This window comes from Columba livia, chromosome 4 (assembly GCF_036013475.1).
Source record: "Columba livia isolate bColLiv1 breed racing homer chromosome 4, bColLiv1.pat.W.v2, whole genome shotgun sequence".
NCBI classification, from domain to species: Eukaryota; Metazoa; Chordata; class Aves; order Columbiformes; family Columbidae; genus Columba; species Columba livia.
In genome coordinates, this window is record NC_088605.1 from 47,691,691 (window position 1) to 47,715,909 (window position 24,219).

General features: G+C 39.7%; 1 protein-coding gene across 2 annotated transcripts in view; it reads left to right on the top strand.

Moving 5' to 3' along the window:
* The window catches only part of TNKS (tankyrase), a 142,143-nt gene that overhangs the window by 110,694 nt on the left and 7,230 nt on the right, over positions 1-24,219 (top strand). Inside the window, exons 12-25 of one of the 2 annotated variants that reach the window (XM_065061494.1) lie at positions 2,395-2,566; positions 6,320-6,399; positions 6,813-6,958; positions 7,956-8,121; positions 10,532-10,751; positions 11,026-11,135; positions 13,661-13,849; positions 15,314-15,551; positions 16,117-16,199; positions 18,684-18,804; positions 19,434-19,531; positions 20,892-20,966; positions 22,216-22,321; positions 23,179-23,365. In XM_065061494.1, coding sequence (XP_064917566.1) covers positions 2,395-2,566; positions 6,320-6,399; positions 6,813-6,958; positions 7,956-8,121; positions 10,532-10,751; positions 11,026-11,135; positions 13,661-13,849; positions 15,314-15,551; positions 16,117-16,199; positions 18,684-18,804; positions 19,434-19,531; positions 20,892-20,966; positions 22,216-22,321; positions 23,179-23,365 — 1,991 coding nt within the window. Of the gene's footprint in view, positions 1-2,394; positions 2,567-6,319; positions 6,400-6,812; positions 6,959-7,955; positions 8,122-10,531; positions 10,752-11,025; positions 11,136-13,660; positions 13,850-15,313; positions 15,588-16,116; positions 16,200-18,683; positions 18,805-19,433; positions 19,532-20,891; positions 20,967-22,215; positions 22,322-23,178; positions 23,366-24,219 lie in introns of both variants that reach the window. The other variant, XM_065061493.1, reaches the window with a different exon arrangement.

Here is a 24,219-nt window from a genome sequence, read left to right on the forward strand (position 1 = left end):
AACAGAGTTTAAAACTTTAGCTTTAAATTTGAAAGGGCATATGTTTTTAAACTTAGTGTTGAGCAGTGGTTAACCCAGGCATATGTATTACCAGTTTTGATTTTTTTATGAGAGTTTAATTCCAGTTTGTATGTCAATTTGTAATGCTTAAATTGATTTTCATTTGGAAATAAATCCTGTTGCTTTTTGCCTTACTGCAGTACATTCTTGGGCTGGTTTCAGACAAGTGCTGTGCGATTGGCGAGAGCAGATCTGTCTAAAAGTGAACATACTCCCCATGAAATTGCCTTGCAAAGCCTAATTCTGCTCTTGAGGGAAAGAACAGCTTCATTTGGCGCATGCATCCCTCTGTCAGCTGCAGCCCTCTTTGTCCCAGGAGAAAGCAGGCATTTCTTCAAATGGCTGGTGTTCTTCTGCCACAAGAATTGGTTACTGGCAAAGATAATTATTTGGAGGCAAAAGGAGACCTGCATGAGACATGTGAGATGACAGATCTGATGACTCTGCCAGTGTTCTTTTCAAATAAATATTAACATTTTTTCCAGGTACACAGTCGGTATCGAATTGTGCAGTGTGAATGCCTTACTGCTGTTCTTTGACAATTTGTTCAGTACAGACATGTTTAACACAGGAATTCAGTGACAGAGAAGACATTAGTTATGATTCTCTTTCTTGGGCAAACAGAGTGTTACCAGCTACATCCAGAATCCACAAGACTAATTTCATTCTGCCTTTACCATGACTGAACACCTGTAGCCCCAGACTTCTGCTTTTCTCTGTGCCCTTATCAGTGGTGAAAGGTATCCAGTGTCCTGAAACTGAGGATCATCATCTGAACAAAATGATGGATTTGGGACATTCAGCATCTAGTTAATATTTATGATAGCTGTAAGTTTTTATTTAAAACAAAACTTTTAGGGAGATCCCATTAGAGTGCCATGAGCTGAGCACGGTTAGAAGAAAGCAGAACTGTTCTCCTGTTCATCTTCCTGCAAGAGAGGTTTGTGATCTGAGAAATTCCTGCTTTATCAGTCTGTAGAACTGTTCAGGGATATAAAAGAATTTCAGACAATATCGGATCACAGTCCACTTTATTTTTGTGGTAGCTCTTTGTTCTTTCCTGTGGCTTGATATTGTTGTATTGCAGGTATTTTACTGTTTTGTTGTTGTGGTTTTTTTGTTTGTTTGTTTGTTTTTACCGTATCTGGTAGTAGATATTTTCTATATAGTTACTCTCTAATTAAATTTCATTTAGTTACAGAATATGCATCTTACCCAAAATGTTTTTTTCACTAGTTTTTGTGGAAAGGTAGTAGGATTTGCAGGCTGCATTGTAGGTGAGAAATAACCAGCAAAACCTTTGTTCACTGCCACCACAAAGATTTTGAGAAGGTAAAAAGGTGGGTTTTTACAGCAACAGAGTCTATTATGCATGCGGTTCACAGCCTGCAATCCGTAGGCTTGGAAACAGATAACAGGTTCTGAGTTGCTTGCAGAGAATATAGAGTAGTTCTGTATTTCATAAAGTGGTAAAAAAGGTGTTGGATATTTGCATTTAAATTTGTCATGAATCGCTGCTAGGTACAAAGTATCTTCTTGAAAGGTTATTTTCACGAGGGTTTTTTTCTGCCTCTTAAAGCTCTCAATTACTCTCTTCTTTCTCTGATAGTGAACCCATGGAGATGCTTCTAGTTATTTAGATACTCTCTTATATCTCCACAGACACGTTTCCATCATATCATACTCTTTGAAAGTGAGACTCCATTTCACCTGTTTATACAGTTTTGTATTGAGTAGAATTACATCTAGTTATACTTAACATGTCTGTAAAAATACAAAAAGTAAGGAGGAAATGGACTGTTTGTATCCAATCTTTTTTTCCCTCACTCTTTCATAGAACTCCTAATCTGACCTCTTTGTTTTGCTTTAATTCTTGGTACTGAGTAATGCAGAGTTAATTCCCTTTCTGAAAATGACAGATGGTAATTTCCTTAAAGCTAGAAGATCTTTGAAATTTTTTTAGTTAATTATTTACCTCTTTCTCCTCTTCTGTGAGAGTTTTGCTTTTCTTGCCCAAGGTTGATCTTCATGGAATTTGTCAAAAGCTTGATCACTATTTTAAGTATGGTTTTAAGGATCCTGTGTTGTCTGTTAGCCATGCAAATGAATAGCCTGCATTGTTGAAAGACAAGAAAGCATCTGCAGTAAATAATCTTGAGACTGGAGTGTTTACTTATTTTGTCATTTGGTTTTGTTTAGTTGCAATGCAGAGGGATTGATAGATAAATTTGGATGCCAGAAAATTCTTGTTATTGCTCTTCTTATTAGCGCAGAGACAGGTGCAGGCTTTTAGTTATAACAATGTTTTATTTGATATTGCTGCTGATTTTTCAGATGAATGCACTGGACACACTTGGTCAAACAGCATTGCACAGGGCAGCCTTAGCAGGCCACTTGCAAACCTGCCGGCTCTTGCTGAATTATGGCTCTGATCCCTCCATCATCTCTTTGCAAGGCTTCACAGCGGCGCAGATGGGAAATGAAGCGGTGCAACAGATTCTAAGTGGTGGGTAAAAATAAAGGCTTGTGTATTTGAAGTTCAGGTTCTCCCTTTACAGCTCTGGTTCTTATTTTATTTTTTAATGCGAGAGATTTGCAGTAGTTTTCTCATCCCTCCCTTCTGCGATCACGTGCACACATCTGCGGTATGTACTGTGGATGCTTTTCAGGAAAAAAAAACAACAACAACCACTACCAAAACCAAACAAAAACTAAAAACAACGACAAAAAAACCCTGCTCAGTTCATTGATTTTGCTCAAATCAGCAAGAAAATAAACATCATGGGGATTTAGAGCATGCTGCTGCACAGGGAGACTGGAGGAAGGCAGATGGGAAGTTTTAAGGTTTTTTGGTAATAAGTTCCAAGGCAACTGGAATATTGCTGAAAATGTGAGAAACCTTTTTTCTCTCATCAGCCACCCTGTTAGGTGCTCCATACTTTAGCTGTCACAGAGTGTTACTGGCAGAAAAATACTGATAGTTGCTAAACCATTTGAACTTGTACTATAAATCTCTTGTCCATCAGAGAAAGATGTTATTGTGAAAGTGTTCTTGATAATGTTTAAAAACCAATTTGTTTATATCTTGCATTAGAAAGGTGCCACTGTTTTTCATTTAAGTGCTTGAGTGTTTGCATCCTCTTACCCATGTCACATTTGAATTTTTGTGAGCAGAGAGAAGGATAATTGCATCAGTAGCTACTACAGAGCAAGTAACTGACAGTGGGATATGCATGTAGTCAAAGAAAGGAATATATCCAGATAAATTAGAAGACCCATGGTAGCTAGAAACTCCATTTCATTGAGTATTTTCAATAATGTTGCCTTAAAACAGGGGGTGCAGGGGAAAAGGGCATTTTACAGCAGTGCAAGGAAGGACTGTTTAAAGTGTACCCACGCCTGAGACGTAGCTGGTTACATAAGGCTGGATAGTATTATCTGTTTACAATATGTCTGTGACTGTCTGTGTGTGTATTGAGAGAGAAGTATGGTAACTATGAATCAGAAGAAAGTAAACATATCTCCTGCTGTTAAAGAGAATGGGAATTTGATTTTAAAAAATAGTAAACTTATGAGTATTCTGAAAACACTCATTTATTTTTTGAATTAAAAATTTGTTTTCACTGATGTATCTTTCCTAGGAGAACTGATTCCAGATGTCATACTGTACTGCTTTTCATTGGAGAGATAGCAGCCTTCCCCTTACATTCATGAAGGTGTTCAAGACTGAAAGATTCAAAAGCTGAAAAAATGCTTGTAGTGTAGGGTTGTTGACACTATGTTTTCTGTATTTCAAAGCTAGCAAATGAATGCTGAAATCATTGACTAAATATTACTGTGTGATAATTTTTGTATTATTGTGTTAAAGAAACTTTTTTTTAATATTGGAGTTGTTTTGATTGTTATCTGACTCTTCAGTTCACAGCTTGAAATATTTCCCATATAGTATTGGATTTTTTTTTCCTCACACTTGAGTACTGAGCTACATCCCAACTGGGAGATAACAACCATGAAAACAACTTTCTGATGTCTTAGTGGCCAGTGGATACAACTTTACTCTAGCTGCGTGTGATTTTGGTTGCAACTGGTAGGAGTGTGGCCATGTAATACAAGAAAGCTCATAAAGTGAGATTGTTATTTTTTCAAATGCTTATTAGAAAATGCTTCTAGTTTTGCTTTTCTTGAAGAGTAAGATATGTTTTGTATTTTTGCTCAGTGCAGCTGTTTTGGTACTCAAGTTCTAATCTAGTGGAACTGAAATGTCTGCTTCCTGTAGTAATTAGACTGCGTTTCTGATTTATTTCCTTTTTTACCGTCACTAAAGTCAGAGTCTTTGCTGCCTTGTGAAGACAATAGTAGGAGCCCAGAGAAGAGAGCGGGGCTTTGGGTCCAGTACAGGACTTAACCTCCCCCTGCCTCAGGACACCAAGGTGGTGGTGCTGTTGGGGAAAGCAAGGGAGGGCAAATAAATAAGATGAAGATACGAGCTGAAATCTGAACCGAGTCCAACAACAGGAGTTAGATGCGTGCTGTGCACTGCCCACAGTCACTAACATGTATGTCAAACCCCTGCTGCCAAACTTCTCTTGCAGCAGGTGTTTGAATCAGTTAGAATCATACACTCATAGAATCATTTAGCAAGTTGGAAAAGACCTTTAAGAACATCAAGTCCAACTGCTTGCTAGTGGAATTGCTGCAGGGGATCAAGGTATACTTGAGGAAAGGAGCTGACAGCTTTGGCTGTATTAAAGGTGCCACTGTCCCTCTTCCCTGAACTCTCTCAGCTGTTCCTTCAATGGAGAGCATTTCTTCGCCTAACAGTTGAGCTTGTAGGAGTTACTTCTCTCTTCCTCCTCCTCATCCTCCTCTTCCTGCCGTGAGTATGGAGGCAAGGAGGTGACAAAAGGCCTCAAAACACTGATCAAGAAGAGAAAATAGGGCTGCAGTAGGCGAACAGATAAATTGATGTCCTTCTGTAAGGATAGCTAGTTAAGAAAACAAATATCCTCTTCTGCCTGGTTTCCATTCCTGTGAAATGTCACAGGTGATATTGCAAAGTCAGGAATTCACTGGATTCTGCAGAGACTGTGTTAGTCTGTAGGAAGTACCTTCTCACATTGTCTCTGCAGTTTGCTCCCAGGATATAGTACCAGTTCTCTATGTTTAAAGAGGTCTTTAAAATATTTTTAATGGAGTTGCATTGCCATCTAGAATGAGTTTAGTCTGTTACAACACTGACTTTCTTACAGCATTCTTGCAACCCCATGTTCACCTTACTCCGTTTGTTTTGCACTAGGCTGTCATTTCTGCCACTGATTGGGCAACATGCTGCCAAAACTTCTATTCCATAAATCCTTGAGCTTGAGAAGGGTGTCTTCTACCATAGAAAGCAGTTTCTATTAAAAATGAAGTGATCAAGATTGCCGTTTCAGCTCCTTTTTGAGCAATATTGAAGAGCTCTAGGGACACCGCTCCTTTCCAGCCACTTCTTCGTCTTCCCTCAGTGCATGCTTCCTTTCTCACAGCCATATTTCTAATGAGAAGTGAGGTAAAAAAAAAAGAGGTTTGATGCCAAAACTTGTAATCATCTTACAGTAATTTAAAGAGGAAAAAAAAAATGTATCTCTTTAAAGGCCTCCTGTTAATCACTATTGTCATTCTTCTGATTCTATTTTTAACCTCCCCGTGTTAATAACAAGGGACAGATCTCATTGCTGCTATGAAGTGCAGTACTCAACTGGAGCATCATAAAGCAAGCAGTCACCGTGTGGCCATCTTAGAAATCCCAGCCCCTTGTCACTGCCCCGTGGTACAAGACAGATCACAAGTGCAGAGGGCAAAGGCTGTAATTCCTCTGCTGAATTGAACACGTTTAACTCTGGCTGTGCACTGGTGCCTTGTGCAGTTTGCTGAAATTGTTGAGAAAGGTGCTTTTGATATTCAGCAAAACTCTGCATCTGTCCCAGTGAGCACATAGATTTTTTTTAAATGCAGAAATGATCATTTTTACCAAACATTTCAAATTCCATTTGGCAGAACAGTGTCAGCTGTAGAGTCTAAATCTAACTGGTTTATGCTGAAACTAAGGCTCCTTATTCGGCCATTTAGGCATTATGAACTCAAACGTCACAACTCCAGTTGCATTTTTACAAACAACAACAGACTTTTTTTTTCCCCCCAAGTTTGGAAAACATGTTGAATGCAACTTAATGTAACTTAATGATCCTAAGTGATCCTAAACCATCTTTCCCCTTTGTAGAAAGTACACCTGTGCGCACATCTGATGTGGATTATCGGTTGTTAGAAGCATCCAAAGCTGGGGACTTGGAAACTGTGAAGGTAGGTTTGAGCAATTCGTGTTAATTTTCCACTTCGCATTGCTGTGCAAGGCTTGTGGAAGCCTCTGCTACGAGAGTCGTGCAAGTAGTGCCGGGTGGCTAGTAAGTCATAAAACAACAGGACGGCAAATATCTTCATTTTTTGTCCTATAAAGTAGTACATTAAGATATCTTGAGGTGTTTCTCTCAAGTTTTTGATTGTTTATTCTCCCAGTTCTTCACACAGTCATGTCTTCACCGGTCTAAGAGGCAATGTTGCAGAAATTGATCAAATTCTGTGTTGGGGTATTTGGGGAAGGTAGTCTGGGGTTTTTCTTTTGGTTTTGTTTGTTTGACTGGGTTTTGTTTGGTTTGTGGTGGTTTTTATTTGTTTGGTTTAGTTCTGTACTTTGTTTTCTTCTTTTATCTTTGCAGCAACTTTGCAGCCCTCAGAATGTGAATTGTAGAGATTTGGAAGGCCGTCATTCAACACCACTGCACTTTGCTGCAGGATATAACCGCGTATCAGTGGTAGAGTATCTGTTGCACCATGGGGCGGATGTGCACGCCAAAGATAAAGGGTACATTTCATTCCATTATATACTCCACTGTTTTCTGTTAGTGTGAGACTTCTAACCCCCCCACCCCCCGTATTCATTTTGCTTTGGATTTCAGTAACCATTATGTTTTTCTCTTGAAATTTTTTAATTTTCTTTCCTCTTGTTCTGCATTGTTCCTGGCATTCGCTGTATGGAGACTTATAGACCATTAAGGCACACTTGGCTTTCTGGCAAAGCCATTGTCAAGTACCTATCTGACACTGTAATACATGATCCTTTTCCCTTTTGCCCATTTTGGAGATTTTCTTGTGCTTAAAAGCAGCCTTTAAGTTATTTCAGGTGATCTAAAATTAGTTCTTAATTGTATGGGGTAAAATACCAGGGTTATCTCTAATCATTTTTCTAATTCTGTTAGGTAGCTTTTATTATTAAGTTAGGAATTTATTCAGTTAAATGATATGAACCATTTACAGGTTTTTGCATTGTTTGCAAAGCAATCATGTAGACTAGCATGATTATGTTTGATCTTTCACTCCAATGTATTGGTTCAGGGTGGGGGAATCATTCATTTCCAATACTGAATTTTCAGACTGTCTCTGACAGTAATGTTTGGGTATCTTTCTGTATCTGTCAGGTGTACAGTCCTTACTAATAACTGTACTTCAAACCTGTTGTATGGTGTTAAACCTTTTCTGAAATTTACACTCAAATATCTGAAGTCAGAACATCAGTGATTCTTGAAATTTAGTTTTTGGGTGTTTTTAACAGCATTGAAGTTACTTACTTGTGGAAGTAGTAACCTGGGTGCTTGCTAAGTATTAAGTGTCTCGTGAATGAGAACTGAAGAAGGATAATGAAGTTTTAATTGATGTTTTAATAGCAGGGAAATAAAGCCATGAAAATTGGAAGGACTGAAAGATGCCAATAGTGTCTGGTGGAAGCGGGAGTTTTATCAACTGGAACTTTGTATGATTGCATACTGATTTTCTGTGGCTATTAATACTTTCTTTTTGATTAGTGGCTTAGTTCCCCTGCACAATGCCTGTTCTTATGGACACTACGAAGTGGCTGAGCTCTTAGTGAGGCACGGTGCTTCTGTCAACGTGGCAGACCTGTGGAAATTCACTCCTCTACATGAAGCAGCAGCAAAAGGAAAATATGAAATCTGCAAACTGCTTTTAAAAGTATGTACTGAAGGTCTTACGTGTGTCTTTAAATGTGTATACGTTTAGTTTGGCTGAAGATTAAGTAATACGAAGCTAATGGCATTCAGTGAGTTTTTTATGGTGTCTTCAAATCGGTTTTAATCTTACAGTTGTCAGATGGTTTCTTGTGTAACGTCAGTTCACTTAAAATCATCAGCACAGTTATGTTTTCCAGTACGTGTATTAATGCTATTAACCAAGTAGAACAAGACTCTCACACTAGAAAAAGCAGCTGAATTTGTGTAAAAATACAAAACCCCTACCTTATCCTTTTTGTCCTTTTCTGGAACAGTTACTGCAGTTGAGTAAACCTTTGTAAATACGCAAGAATATGTTACGGAGCAATAGATGAAGGTGGGTTCTAAGTGATGTCTGCTGTGCGAGAAATCTAAAACAGTTATGTATAATTTATCAAGCTCCTGGAGGAAATGTATGTTTGTATACTGTGGAATACATATTCATTATAATTAGTGGTAGAGCCTGTAAAAAGCTTGAGGTGATGCCAATATGTTTCCAGTGAGAAATGTGAGTTTGGAGTTTGAGAGACTTCTTAACATAAGTTCACATCCTGTCATGAGAGGGGAAAAGAAGGTGCTAGAGTAGAATTTCCTGCCAATCCTATTTCCTTTTTTAGTCTTGCCTACTTCATGCCCCACTGAAGCACAGTGTTTAAAATAGGAGTAAGTCAGAATACGGATCATCTTAAAATGATGAAGCTTTTCCCTGTCCACTTCTTTTCATTTACTGTTGCAAAGCCCTGCTATTTACCTCCTATCTCATTCATTATTTCATTTGATTACCAAAAAACCGTTCAGAGGGGGTAGAACATCAGTTTGAAACACATCTACAGTAGAAAACAGGATATATTCAAAGGTGTCTGTGGAATAGGCATGATGATGGCCCTGGTAGCAACACCTGGATACAGATGTTAGTTCAAGCTATAGGAGCACTCATCAACTCTCAAGCACAGCAGCACTTTATAAATACTGGAGGTCTCTGGAGTTTTCTGATCATTCCACTGGGAATGTAGCCATTTTTTGTGTTCAAAGGATCCTGACTGGATGTACAACAGCAAAAGTGCTGAAATATTTCTTTTTGAAATCACACTTCCACAAGAGCTAAATATGCCCTTAGGTGACACAGTTTTGTAAAGGCTCTGGGTGTCAGTGGATATGTGCTCATGCTGCAGTTTGCACAGCACTTCTCCTGCTGTGTCTCTTATGCCAGCTGGCAGTGCTGTCAGTTCTGCTGAGCCCTGGATGTTGAGCTTAACTCCTCCTGACTTGACTTCTCTTTCTGTCCTGATCTGCTTAAAGAAGGAAACAAAAATGTACAGGCAGTTGGAGAGACTTTATTTTTTCAACACCTTTCTTTAAAATTGCCACACATTGCTGTGCTGCTTCCAAAGACAAGGCAGTTAATTCCTTCTGCTCTCCTCATCCGCAGCTCATTCCCTGTGGCTCACACTAACACAGCTTTGCCAGCATCCCCTGTGAGAAATGGCAGGGTAGGCTTGCTGGCAGGGCTTGGACAACTGTGTTTGATTATTCTAAAGGGGCTAGCCAGAGAATGCTGCCTCTGCCTTACCTATCTTTGTTTTTTACTTCTGCTGCTGAGAATGAATAAGGAAGGAGCTGTCCCCCCACAAAATTGTATGTGGTCATGACTCACATCATATGCTGGATGTACACATATGTTCCCCTCCTTGTCCCATGCTCCAGTACTGTCTTGTTATCACTGGCTGATCTGCACGTTTTACAAGCACAGATAACTCCAGCAGTCATCTAAATCCACTTTCCCAACAAAATGTTTTCTTCAGCGCTTTCCAGGACCTGTAGACTGCTTAAGATGGTGCTGTTGTCTATTGGAAAGTGTAGAAATTGATATTTTTCTAGTTCCCTGCTGAAGCAAGTGCCTTTCAATAGCAAGGTGGCATTTAGTGAAACATAGAGCCTGGCTTCATTGGCTCAGAAAGGTGAGCTGAGGGAACACCTCTGCCAGCCGGTTTGCAGGAGAAAGAAGGGACTGGCTGGCAAGGTATTTGCAGATGGCTTTTCTTTAACATCTGCTGTGACAGTATAGATATATGCAGGATATATATGCTCCTGAACATACTGCAGTTGCAAGTAGAACAGTGGCAGCTCTCGCAGAGGGCTGCCATTCTTGCCTGTGGAGTTGGGATTCACACAGCTGTGTTGCAGACTAGTGCTTTAGGCCTCAGCCTCCTGGATTTATTCTCGTGTGCCTGCTGATATATACTGTTGTTACTTCATGATGGCTGGTCAGCAAAATCCCCTGCCTCCTGTCTTGTGCCACAGAATAATGGCACACTTATGTGCACTGCTCTGCACATGGTTATGACAGTAGCATTCCACTTTACTCTTGGCAGCATGGAGCTGATCCAACAAAAAAGAATCGAGATGGGAACACTCCGCTAGATTTGGTGAAAGAAGGAGACACAGATATCCAGGACTTACTGCGAGGAGATGCTGCCTTGCTAGATGCTGCCAAGAAGGGGTGCTTGGCACGAGTTCAGAAGCTATGTACTCAAGAAAATATTAATTGCAGAGACACCCAGGGAAGAAATTCAACACCACTACATCTTGCAGGTGGGTGACTCACCAGGTTTTGAAGGCTTCTGTATTTATGGTAAGGCTATAGAAGTTAATCACCAAAATCAGGATTGGTATCGTAGGAGTTTCTCAGAGAATTGTCCTGTAAAGTGAATTGTTACCTGTGGCAGCCGTATTTCAGGAGGTAATATTGTTACTAGGAAAGAGGAGCTTTTGCAGTAAAAAAATTGCTTTAGCTTTTCTATCTAATAATTTTTGTTTAGTTTACCTCTCCTAATACCCAGTTTCTTTTCCTATGCCTTTTCTACAGCTGGTTACAACAATCTGGAAGTAGCTGAATACCTTCTTGAGCATGGTGCTGATGTTAATGCCCAGGACAAAGGAGGACTAATCCCCCTACACAATGCAGCATCCTATGGGGTAGGTGCAGACATTCTTGCCATGAGCAAGGAACTCCTTAAAATCATATCCAAAGACAATTATTTTGCAGCCGTCTTGCTGTGAACATAGCTCAGGTTTTGATGATGTGAAATATTTGTTAGGCTAAGTTGCTGCTGTAAGTCCTGTTTGCAGTCCTACAGATCTAAATAAGACACAGATTCAAGTGTGCTGTAGCACTTAAAGGCTGCAGTTTGGAAAGATCACTAGAACATAGCTTTTATGGAGGCAAGCAGCATTGAACGGTGTTAAATTTGGGGTGACTGTTGAAACAGGAAAGACTTCAAACTATCACTGAAAGACTTGGATGGAAGGAAGAGAACAGGTGATGACAGGGAAGTGGAGGTCTGTTACAGCTGGTCTCTGGTAGGGAGCTAAAGCTGAAGTGTTGAAAGGCCACTGAGTTTGTTGTATAGGTGTCCTCCTGGGCAAGCTTACTTACTGCAATGGGGGTGCAGTGGCTGATTCAAACTATTTTGGATGAGGCAGACCCTCCTTCCTCCATATAGGAGGAAACATTTGTGTGCATAGCTGTTGCGCAGATGCCTCATAGATTACTTATAACCAGTTGTTAATTGTGGATGAAGTGAGAAAGAAATCTCTTGTGAACAGTTGTACGGAAACAGTGCTGGAGAAGCTCCTAGCAGCGTGCTTATGGTCAGACAGAGGACATGAAGCTCAAGAAGCAGTGTTCTTGATGGTCTCATGCTATGCTTTGTTACTCCCTGGCCCAAGAAGAGCAAAATCAGGGAGAAATGATCAGGCTCATGATTGCTTTAATTTGAGAGCCAGATGAAATAAGTACAGTGATCACCTTGTTTTTAAAGAGAGTGTATGAATTAAATTCAGCCTGCGTCATTTGCATTGGTTCTCTACGTCAGTCGGGGACCCCAGCGTCCTAAGAGCAAAAAACTTCAAAAGCAGCTGAAGGATTAGAAGTAACAGAATTATTTTATGCTTCTTTGTAATAATACCAAGCAATATTGTTCATTGGCATCTGCCACAAGCTTTACATTCCCAGGACGTTGCTTAGCTCTAGAGATAAATTCTGTTGCAAAGATTGTGTTCTTTCTTTTCAAGCATGGGAAACCAATACATGCATTCTGCATAAAGGCAAAACATTTCTTCCCAGCACAGGAAACTGTTAGAGATCGGTTCAAGCTGATTATCACTTCTGAAAATCATAATGCAAATCTGATATGAGTTGCCTTACTTTCTCTAGGAAAGGTTAATGTGACAGTGTTTGGTGCTTTTCCATAAGCTTATTTAGGTAAGAGTTGGTATATATCTTTCCTGTGACAGCCCACATTTCTCTCTGAGCTGTCATCAGCTCATTCAGATCTCTGTGATCGGAGGTGGAGACGAGATGAGTACTGGTTTCTCAAGTGCATAGCTGGCAGGTTTCACAGGCTCAACCTTTTCCTCACAAAGTATCTTCACTTCTCCCACCCAGCACTTCATGCTGCGTGTCCCTCCATAGGGTTTCATGGGGCAGAAAAGTCACAGGAGCAGCAACTGCTTTTAAAAGTTGGGCAGAGAGGAAAAATGAGGTCAGCAGCCTTTTCAAATCACACTTATTCAGAGAGCAAAACCTTTTATGAGAGCTGCTGAAAATCACTTAATTGCCATTGAGAGGAAAAATTAAATCCATTGGCAAGTCTTGCGCTTCTGCTTACGATTTCAGTGTTTCATGCTTCTACTTAATCATTCTGACTACGTGCTTTTTAGTGGTCAGAGGCAGGCAAAAATTTTATTTGCCACTTTTTTTTTCTCTTATTTTAACTTGTGAGACTTTAGGGATGGGATATTGATGGAAGTGTAGGGTTATGAGATCATTATTTTATAGCCCATGTAAAACAGTTGTCTTTTATGACACTCATAATGCATTTTATCAATTATAGTTCTCTCACAAAATATGATTGGAGAAAGAACAAATTTGTGCTGCCAGGGATGGGTTCAAGGTTATGCAAGCAAGAAATAAAGTACAATGAAGACTTCTGTGTACTGACATTTAAGTGGTGGCACAACAGTACAACACATCGAGCTTTAGAGCTTCTAGTATGGTATCACAAATGTCACAGCCCTGTAAATTTGTGTTGCCCATTCAGATTTTTGTACACATCTTTCGACATTTAACTCTTACCAGTTTTATGATGGATCAAGCATCATGTTTGCTCCTACAGTTTACACAAACTTCATGAGATGTACTTGTGGTGATTTAGCAGAAATATAATTCTGTCCCTGATCCAAATTATACATGTGCTGGTGAATGATCTGGTGGTGCACAGATACAGATGATCTGTATTTGTGTGTAGCTGATATCTGTGTATCTGCAGTATAAAGTGGTACCTGAGGAGGTGCACTGCTACGTAGACAGAAGAGGCAGAGAAGTGAGTTAAAGGAAAGAGAAATTACAGACATCTCTAAGCACCATTATCTCCAGCACAAGAAAGAAAATATGTATTTTATCAGTGTCATGCTGATTAAGATCCTCTTGTGTTTTCCAGCATGTGGATATAGCAGCGCTGTTGATCAAATACAATACATGTGTAAATGCAACAGATAAGTGGGCATTCACACCATTGCATGAAGCTGCACAAAAAGGAAGGACACAGCTCTGTGCTCTGCTCTTAGCTCATGGAGCAGATCCAACCATGAAGAATCAAGAGGGTCAGACACCACTAGACCTGGCAACAGTAAGTTGACATTAGCATGCCAGCCACAGGCCACTTGGAGGATTTGCTCTGCATGTGAAGTGGCTTTCTATGGGTACCTCAGCGATTTCAGCTTTTGCTGTACTGAGGTAGAGAGAAATGAGCATCTCCAGGGTGCCTGTTTGTGACTCATGGGTCCAGGCTTTTTATTTGACTGAGGTCTTAATGTGATTTAAGGTTTGCTTCTGCTTAAGGGTCCTCTCCTGGGATTGCCGGAAATAGACCTCTCTGAAATATCATGATGATGGCCAATCTGTGTACTGTTGATTATGTTTTTTGAACCTGGGAGGAGAATCAGATAGGCCTTTACAGGAATGGGAACACTTAGAGGATGATTATACTCAGTGCCTGCTTATTACCTCAGTTCTTTTTTGTCTAACTCCAACATTCTAACGTTTGCAGGTGGCTATGAAACTTTTTCTAAAGCTGGTATTTGGTTCTTGTTAGTGGTAGCAGTGGTGGCTGGTTAAAAAGCCTAATATGGTTATATGAACATACATGCCCCAGGTTAAACGGTGTTGGTGGAACAGATAATGCAACCAAATTGGATTCTGTGTCTGGTTATAGCACCAGTGTATTTTAAGGCCAGTGACTGATTTGATTGATAGAGAGTTCAAGAAATATCCTCCAGAATAATTTGAGCTCTAGAAAGCTTGCTTTGTGATGAGGGATATGAAAACCATGTCGTGTCTCAGGGAGACAATAAGGATGTCTTAATCATGTTCTGCAAGAACACGCAAGAAAGAAATTCTTAAAGGTGAGGGTCCTGCTTAATTTAGTCAGCAAATGTTAAATCCAATGGTTAGCTAAGTTCATATTTCTCCTGGAGCTCTTGTCTTCTTTTGTGGTTTTGTTTTTTGTTGTGGGTTTTTTTGTGTGTGTCTGTTTTTTTTTGTTTTGTGTTTTTTTTTTGTTTTGTGTTTTTTTTGTTTTGTGGTTTTTTTGTTTTGTGGGTTTTTTTGTTTTGTGTTTTTAATAACACTGTAAGATGTGATTATAGCAAAGGCAGTGGTAGTCACAGAGTCCCAGAATGGTCAGGGCTGGAAGATCATCTAGTCCAGCCTACCTGCTAGTTCTTCCATTGGAACCTTGATCCAGTGCAAAATGACATGGCATTGCCTGGCCTGGGTTGTGAGGGATTTCATATAAAGTTGCTGCATTGCTCTTCCTGGCTTTAATACCTATGGAGTCATTTTGTCAGAAAGGAAATTAGACGTGCCTTATTACATACCTTTATAAATGGGGAGAACCTGATTTACCAGTGTCTGAGCAGTGAATCAGAATGTTCTTGCAACCATGAATTCCTGTGCTACAAAAGTTGGCAGTTTTCTTTTTAATGGAAGAACAGAGCAATCAATTAAAACAAATTAAAAGAAAAATTCTTTCCAGACATTGGTGTCTTGTGATAATAGAACCTCATGTTGAATTTTGCTTCTGTTCTTTCAGGCTGATGATATCCGAGCTTTGCTGATAGATGCCATGCCTCCAGAAGCTTTGCCTACGTGCTTTAAGCCTCAAGCCACTGTTGTTAGTGCCTCCCTGATCTCACCAGCATCTACGCCATCCTGCCTCTCCGCTGCCAGCAGCATAGATAACCTGACCGGGCCACTGGCAGAACTGGCCGTAGGAGGGGCGTCAAACGCTGGTGATGGAGCAGCAGGAACTGAAAGGAAGGAAGGAGAAGGTGCATTTGCTGCTGGACAAGTTTACGTTGCCAGAAGTACAGTAGCTTAGTATCACAATAGGCCTCGCTTTATCTGAAAAGTATTTCTGACTAGCCAGAAAATATTGTACAGCTTCCACTGTTACCTGTGTTGCAAAGTGTCTGGTGCTTGCTCTGTTCTCATGTCCTCTGCCAGCAGCATTGTTGGCTGTTCATCTGTTTGCTTTTGGTGATTAGGTCTGATTACAAAGGCAGATCTGATTATGTGCCCAGATGTTTGTTGTTGATTTTATACAGAAAATCCAATGAGAATTATTTTGATGAAGAAATTATGATTGTGATGGCTGGGAGATTTCACTAAGGTTTTTTAAACCCTTTGATTAGTATCTGGAATGTATGCTCTATGTCAGCATCTAGGTTATTACATAGCAAAAAATACACCCACTCTTCCTTTCCTTCTCTTTGCAATATGAGCCTGTATTTGCCACAGATGGTTTGTGCTTTTTAATAGTTGTTTTGTTCTTTTTCATAGTTTGTTTTTAAATTTGGGTACATAAGAGATAATGACTTGTTTCTTCTCTTATAGTTTCTGGTCTTGACATGAACATTACTCAGTTCCTAAAAAGCCTGGGTCTTGAACACCTTCGGGACATCTTTGAGACAGAACAGGTCAGTGGCAAGCCTCATCTCTGTTTGTATGTATGAAACATAGGCTAATCTAATAAATTTGTGTGACATTTTATTTCCCTAATTTAAAAAGGAAAACAGAAAAACATGTCTGTCGCAGAAAACTGCAAATGAGTCACCAGATGCTTTATGGTGAAGTTGAGAAACCCGTGAAAATGTCTTCTGTTGTTTGCCTCAGATTTCCAGTGTTTTTTGCGTTCTTATGCATACGTGATGACGATGAGTGCCAATTTGGTTTGTATTCTGAGAGTTACACTGGACCTTGTGAACTTTGGACATGGTGGTGTTATGTTGGAATGACACCTGCACTTGTCCTTCAGCAGTCTTGATATCCAGACAAGCCTTTGGCTACCTGTAGTGCTGCATGTGATGCTTTGGTTAGATCTAGGAAACCCTCCAGTCTGACTGTAAGCTGAAATAAAGATCTAGTTTACCAGGGCGTAGTCACACTAGAGAATGTAGAAACTGTGTTTCCTAAATGAGTAGAACTATAGCATTAACTGGGTGTTACAGGGCTAACAAGGTTCAAATGGAATTCAGAGATAGGGAAAAAAAAAAACCTGCAGATTTATCAGTAGTTCACAGTATATGAGAATACAACTAATGTAACAGTTTATCAAGCTTACATTACCTTTGAGAGCTGAAGTACCTCTAATGTATTTGTAGACTCTTTTAATGTACTGTTTCTTAAATTTAACACGTTACACTTAAATATTTGTTTGCATGAGTGAGATGCAGTGGTGGAAGTGAAAGGTACAAGATTGGATTTGATGACTATTTTTTTTCCCAGGCCTCTGCTGCTAAATCTTTTTTGAGGGGTCATGAAATAAATGTTCAAAATGTAACATGTTGCTTACAGAAAACATTCTGACTGTTTCCATGACACATAACTTTGGGGAGATACCTCCTGTAAAAATGCCATGTCTTTTTTCCCATCATATATGAAGTATAAGCTCTTTAATTTGGAACTGCTTCTATTAAGAAGCAAACCAACCTCAAACCAGCCTGTATTCTACCCACATTTCTTTTTTCTTATTATTTTTCACACCTTCCTGTTACCATGCTGGTTTTGTTCTACTTTTGCTTCCTTAGCTTCTAACCTCTTTTTAAGGTCTCACCCTGCATAATAAGATTTAATAATGCAAATAGGATTCAGTATATTCATTCATCATTTTGAAACTGTTTATCTCCTCTTTGTAGTGAAAACAAGCTCAGCGTCCTTAAGCTTACTGCTTTAAGCTGTTTTTTCCAAGCACTGCAGTACCTTCATGTGCACTTTTTCACCTTGGCTCTAACCTCTTGCTCATGCTGGATTGGTGCTGATGCTTTCTAATATCTGGATTTCTTCTGTATTTTTTTTAATGTTCCGCTGCACGTGATGAATGTCTTCAGTGTCTTTTCCACAGGAATCCCAGTAGGATTGTTTTCTGCTCGATTGGACAGATGTTCAGTGTAGCTTTTAATTCCTTACTTGAGCTGCTTTCTTTTAAATTAATGATATTCAATTTGTAGTGGACAGAGTTCATACCTTCAAGTCCAGTTGTGTTAACAATCCAGCTTCTGTTGAATCGAGTTGTATGGTTTCTCATTATTTCCCGAGCCTCCCATTCTAGTTTAATGTGTAAATTTGGAAATAGATTTTATATAATTATTATCTTCCAGATGAAGCATTTTTGGTTTTCACTAAATCACCTCAGTGGACAATGGCTAATAAAAATGTGTGCTTTATTTAGCCTTTATCTCCTGTTCTTAAAAAAAAAAAAAAAGTTTGTTTGACATAATGTTTTATTACCTTTCTTCTTCCACCAATAATCTCTGTGACCTTGAAATTTAAAACCCAGTCAAGTGATTGTAGATGTATTCATATATTGCAACCAAATGAATAGTTGTATGTGTCCTCACTAGGCTGATTATTTCCAAAAATAGTGGAATAGTTGAGCATGACTTAGCTGACCCACTGGTTTGATACACATGCAAGTGCACATGTGCATATATGCACACAGTAATAGTACACATCATAATAATGTTGATGTGAAACACAGCCTTTATTAGTAAGCCTGTGAAATATTCACTTCTGTTTGTATAGTGAAAATAATGACTTGTACAACAGTATGAAACTTTGAATGCTTCAAAAATATTCCCAAATTTGCCCCAGCATTTTCATGCATCCTCCTTCTACAAAAGTAAAAATATTTTTGAGAACCTCCTGTGAAAACCAGCTCTTGTAATTGCTGTAAGAGAAGTAAAACTGTTGCACAGCTTCAGGCTGTAGCGTCTGGGTATGGTCCTGTGATAGGGAGAGGCTTGCCAGAAGGTGGCAGCAATTAGAAGTGCAGCAAAACATAAAATGTATATGGTCTCTTGGTTTTAGGATGGATACAGTCTATTTTCTGAACTGATGAGTCTTCAGCCTTGGGAATCGGGTCAGGTTTGGCAAGTGATTTCTGTGGTCTTTCACCTTTCCAGATAACCCTGGATGTGTTGGCAGACATGGGGCATGAGGAGCTTAAAGAAATTGGGATCAATGCGTATGGACACCGCCACAAATTAATAAAAGGTGTGGAGAGACTTCTAGGAGGGCAGCAAGGTAAATATGAAACTTTTGCTGGTTACTCTAAGTGTAGCATACAACAGGCTCCCAGCAGTCACCTTCTGTAAATGTAGGGATTGTCACCGGGACTTGAAAGAAGCCAAATGTCAGGAAAATGTCCTTGTTGGCAGACTGGATGACTGAGTGGGCTGCAACAGGTAAAGAACATACTGAGGAGATAAAGGACAGAGTGATTACTTGCCTTTCCAGAGAGTGGACTCCCCTAAGGCACCTGTGGGGGCTGTGCCCATTTCCAGGAACTCTGTTTCACCCAGGCAGGAGCTTATGGATCGATTTACACTACACAGGTGCCCACAGGCCACTTGTATCCTGAAGTGAGGACCTGATGGAGTTTTTTGCTGCCCCATACTTCTCAGATGCTTTTCTTGAAAGTGGAAACAATAAAATGCAGTTATGTCCCACATGCATTTTCCTCCTCTTTTAAAGCCTCTGCTAGTAACAAAAACACTTCATCTTTTCAAGGTTGTGCTTCTGCCTTTTGTTTCTTTTGAATTTCCTGCTGTGCTGGGGTTATTTAAGAAGAATAATGATGATGCTGGATACAAATAGAGCTGGTATTGTTTTCCCCTATTGATTTTTATTCCTTTAATTCCTCCTCTTTGCAGGCACCAATCCCTATTTGACTTTCCACTGTGTGAGTCAGGGAACCATTCTCCTTGACCTTGCTCCTGACGATAAGGAATACCAGTCTGTAGAAGAGGAGGTATTGCAAGTACCTTTCTTGATGCTCCAGTGGCAGTATATTGCTCTCTTCACTTATAACCCCTCAGAGCTAAAGCATGCAACACATGTTGAAAGTGAAAAAATATGCTTTGGTGTATGAATTGCGTGAAGTTTAGAGCTCTTCATTTTTCTTTTTATATAGAGCAATGATGGAAATTATTTTTCTGTATTCTGCTAATTGTTTTTAGGAAGTGATCAGTTTGCTCACTTAGTGTTATCTGATTTTGCCTTTTTGGTGTTGTGTTTTGGATGTCATCTCATAGCAAGGGCTTCCACAGCTTTCTGGAGATGGGTGGACCTGTGAAAGTCACAGGCTGTGAGTGAAGACCAGGGGACCAAGGACTGGCCAGTCTGTGGGCGTTCTCTGTGCTCAGGCTGTTTCTGCATGTGAACCAGCTTGTTTTTTCTTATCCAGTGGCTTAGTTAATCTGTAACCCAGATAAACAGCTCTCGGATAATTGAGAGTTCACTGTAATTTTGCCTCCCACACACACTTTTTTATTTAAGTGAGCTACAAGCAGATACCATTTTGGAAGAAAAAACATAACAGAAGAGACTTCCTGAGGAATTGTGTTTGGAAGAAACTCCATTTTACTGTGCATTTGCTATTTCTGTAATGTTCCTACACTGTAGCACAGAAGTATTTGGAATCTTTTAAAAAGTCTAGATATTCAGGATTGCTGCTGGTTTAGCCTGGAATATTTTTGATTAGTAACTCTGTAAACTGGAGTTTGTGCAGATCTTTTATATAAATTTTTTGTGACAGAAAGGGTCACTTGTCTGCTATAGTAAATTAGGATATTTATTTGAGCTGTTACTAAATGTTGTTGCTGTAGCTATAAATACCTCTGGAAAAGACATGATGAAACTGTTGAAATTCTCAGGGACTGCTAATGACAGGAAAATTTACAGTGCAAGCATTTTCCTATCACTAAAAAATACAAACTGTACTCACTAGAAACACATCACTTGTTACTCCAAAATTATCTTTTTGTAGATTCATTTTCAAATATTTTTTTTTCTAATCTAAAGCAGGTCTTCTAGTTGCACATTATTTTATAGAAAGTGTCACTATTCTCCTTTTTTCTGTGTAGATTTTATTACAAGATTGGATAATTGCATCATCCAGGTTCTCTGTGTGGAACAGCATAGTGCACTGGATGCCTGAGAAATAAGGGTGTATCTCAGTTTAAAATTAAGTCATTTTTTTTTAACACCTTTTAATTAATTTTCAATCAAGATTTTCTGTTCTTGCCAGTGACATACTGAGATATTGCATGAATATTTTGACTTGCTAGCAAGCTTTCTGTGCTGAACATTTGGTTGTGTTGTTTATGTAGATGCAAAGTACAATCCGGGAGCATCGGGATGGTGGAAATGCTGGTGGGATCTTCAACAGGTACAATGTCATCAGGGTAAGTTTCAAAACCTCATAATTCTATGTGGTAAAATAAGTCGGTACTTGCATAAGCAGGCAGATTTGGTTTAATGGATCGCCCTTTTATATATAAAGTTATTTAAAATAATAGTTAAACAGTGTTAATAAAATTAAAGCAAGTGCTAAATGCTAAAATCAGACTGATGGTGTGCTCTGCATGTTTATGAAGGAAAAGTATCCACTTGTACTCTTAAAGGAGTCTGAAGAACTGATATTTAAGACGGAAGAGGTGAAAAGCCTGACTTATGTTTGACAGCCTGATTTAATTTCAGAGACCTATAACTTCTGGTTCTGACTGCAGCACAGATTGAATTTATTTTTCTTCCCCCTTTTTTTAATTTTTTTTTTTCCAGTGTAGTCTTTTCTTGCCTTTTTAAAGGAAATTTTTGGGGAGGGAGGAAGGATGAGCATGACTTTTTATTAAAAGTTTCTATCTCCCTATGCTGCTTTGCATCGTGACACCTTCTTTGCCACTGCCAACTAGAAAAATACCTTTTACAAGCCCTGACGTATCACAAAATGGAATGTTGTCTTTCTGAGGGAAAGTACGCTGTCTGGTTCCTTTTTGGGGGGAGGAGGAAATAGAGGAAATCAAAACACAACTCAGTTCCTGAGCTCCAGCAGCCCCCTGCTGTCTGTCTGTTTGAAAAATGAGCCTGCGCAGAACCTTTGCAGCTTGGCCCAGTAGATCATACGTCCTTAAGCAAACTCTGCTTCTGTCCTATTCCCAAGCAAAGGTGAAGTTCTTTACAGAAACCTCAGTGGTATTAGAGCACGTGGCTGGAACGATATGTCAAGATAGATTGAATAGCACATCTCCTAATTTCTTTCCTCAAAAGCTGTTTCTTTTCATTAAAATTCAACCTAACCCAGACAGCAAGCTTCAAAAAGCTAGCCCATATTGTTCAACAGAAGTCAAAGCACAGAGGGAAGGAGTCTCAGACAGCTTGTAATTCTTGGTGGTATTGCAAGCTCTGAGTGAAGAGGCCTGAAAGTCTTCCCTAAACCTGAGAACTGAGGCTGCACTTTCACTAGAGTTTTAACCATCTGTAAGCCTGTGCTACTGACTTGTTTGAAAGACAAGTGTGCAGAACATCCATGGGGTTTCTTTATTCCATTCATATGTCTTACTCTCAGTTTCCCCATCAAATTTATGCAAACTCTGTGAATCTATATTCCATTTCAATTCCAATTCAAGTATGGTTGCACCTGTTGTACCACTGCAGATTCAAAAGGTCGTAAACAAGAAGTTGCGGGAGAGATTCTGTCACAGACAGAAGGAGGTCTCAGAGGAGAATCATAATCATCACAATGAGCGCATGTTGTTTCATGGTAAGGAAGTGATCTCTATTTGTATGTACTGGTATTAAAAAAAAAAGCTTACAGGGACCCACGGGCAAAGTGGTAATGTTGCTGTGTCACCATCCTGTATGGTAGTTGTTTTTCTACACTAGAAATGCAGGGGTGTGGAGGTAGTGGACTTAGTCTGTGTGGTTACTGCAATCTGTAAAACTACGCTAGATAAAAAATACTTAAAAAAAAAAAACAAAACAAAAAAACCCACGTTTTTTGCTAAGCCATATCTTAGTCACTTCCAGTAAAGCTGCTGGGAGGATGTTACATTGCTGTGAGAATGACAGAGTGTCTTCTAAAAGAGAGGAGCAGCACACAGTAAAAGCATTTTACCCTGGCACTTCAGGCAACCATCAGGGAAAAGAGTCAAAACCAACCGTGAGTCTCAGCAAGATGTTCTCTGGAAGCATCCAGAAGTGCCTAAAAATGACAGTTGCCTGAGGGTCCTCCTGCCCTAGATCCTTCTTTGATGCTGCATAGGAAATTGGTTTTGGGTATGATCGTTGTGACATCTTGTCTCATCTTAACCAGTACTGGCTGCTGGAGAAGGTGTGCATTGACAAGATAAATTGTGCTGGAATCTGAGTGGGGGGAAAGCCATTTAATGAGATCTTGTGAAATGAGTAAGAAATGAGTCACATGTGGGATTCTGTTATATAGTGATAAATACCACATATCACAGTATCCTGCTGGGTATCACCCCCTTCCAGCTGACTGAGCCACTTTCTCATATTTAATGATTATTTGGGGCAGAGAAGCTCCTCTCGAGTCCTGTATTACTATAGAACTTAACAAGTATGTATAATAATATATTGTTTTGTGTCATTCTGTTCTAGGGTCTCCTTTTATTAATGCTATAATCCACAAAGGATTTGATGAAAGGCATGCATACATTGGAGGAATGTTTGGAGCTGGAATTTATTTTGCTGAGAATTCCTCAAAAAGCAACCAATATGTGTATGGGATAGGGGGAGGAACAGGCTGTCCCACGCACAAAGACAGGTCCTGTTACATCTGCCACAGGTATGAGTCCAGCAGAGTTCTCTATAAGTAACTCTGGCTGTCCTGTTTTTTACAATCCTGGCATAGGATGAATTGCAAGGAAAGAATAACCACTTGACCTTGGTCATGGCAGGAAAAATGCAGTTTTCCGTTCGTCAAGGCTGAGCAAAAAAGGGTATAAATGCAGTGAGTCCCACAGAAAGGTCAAAAATTACATCTGAGCACACAGTGAGTATAAATCAAAGTGAATTGTGGCTCAGGAAAGAGGCTTGAAACAGCAAGATTGAAAACGAAGTGTCAGGGGAAAATAGCAATTAAACTCCAGGCACTTTCAGAACAAAACTGCAGTGCAAAGTGGTGGTTAGCAGTACAGTGTTGTACTGCAGATCAGATAATATTGGAAGTAGTGAACAGGACTTTGTTTTGTACTGGAGCAAATCAGTGTGCTTTTTGCAATTTGGCACCTGTCCATACCTGCTGGTAGAAACACAGAGCTGATTTCTTTGAACAGTTATATATAAAGGGTGAGTGCCATGAGAATGGAGCCAGGCTCTTCTCGGTGGCAAACAATGATAGGACAAGGGGCAATGGGATCAAGCTGGAACACAAGAGGTTCCACTTAAATTTGAGGAAAAACTTCTTCTCAGTGAGGGTGACAGACACTGGAACAGGCTGCCCAGGGAGGTTGTGGAGTCTCCTTCTCTGGAGACATTCAAAACCAGCCTGGACATGTTCCTGTGCGACCTCACCTAGGCGTTCCTGCTCCAGCAGGGGGATTGGACTAGATGATCTTTTGAGGTCCCTTCCAATCCCAAACATACTGTGATACTGTGAAAATGAACTAGAACAGGCCTCCATGAGAGGGGAAACAAAGT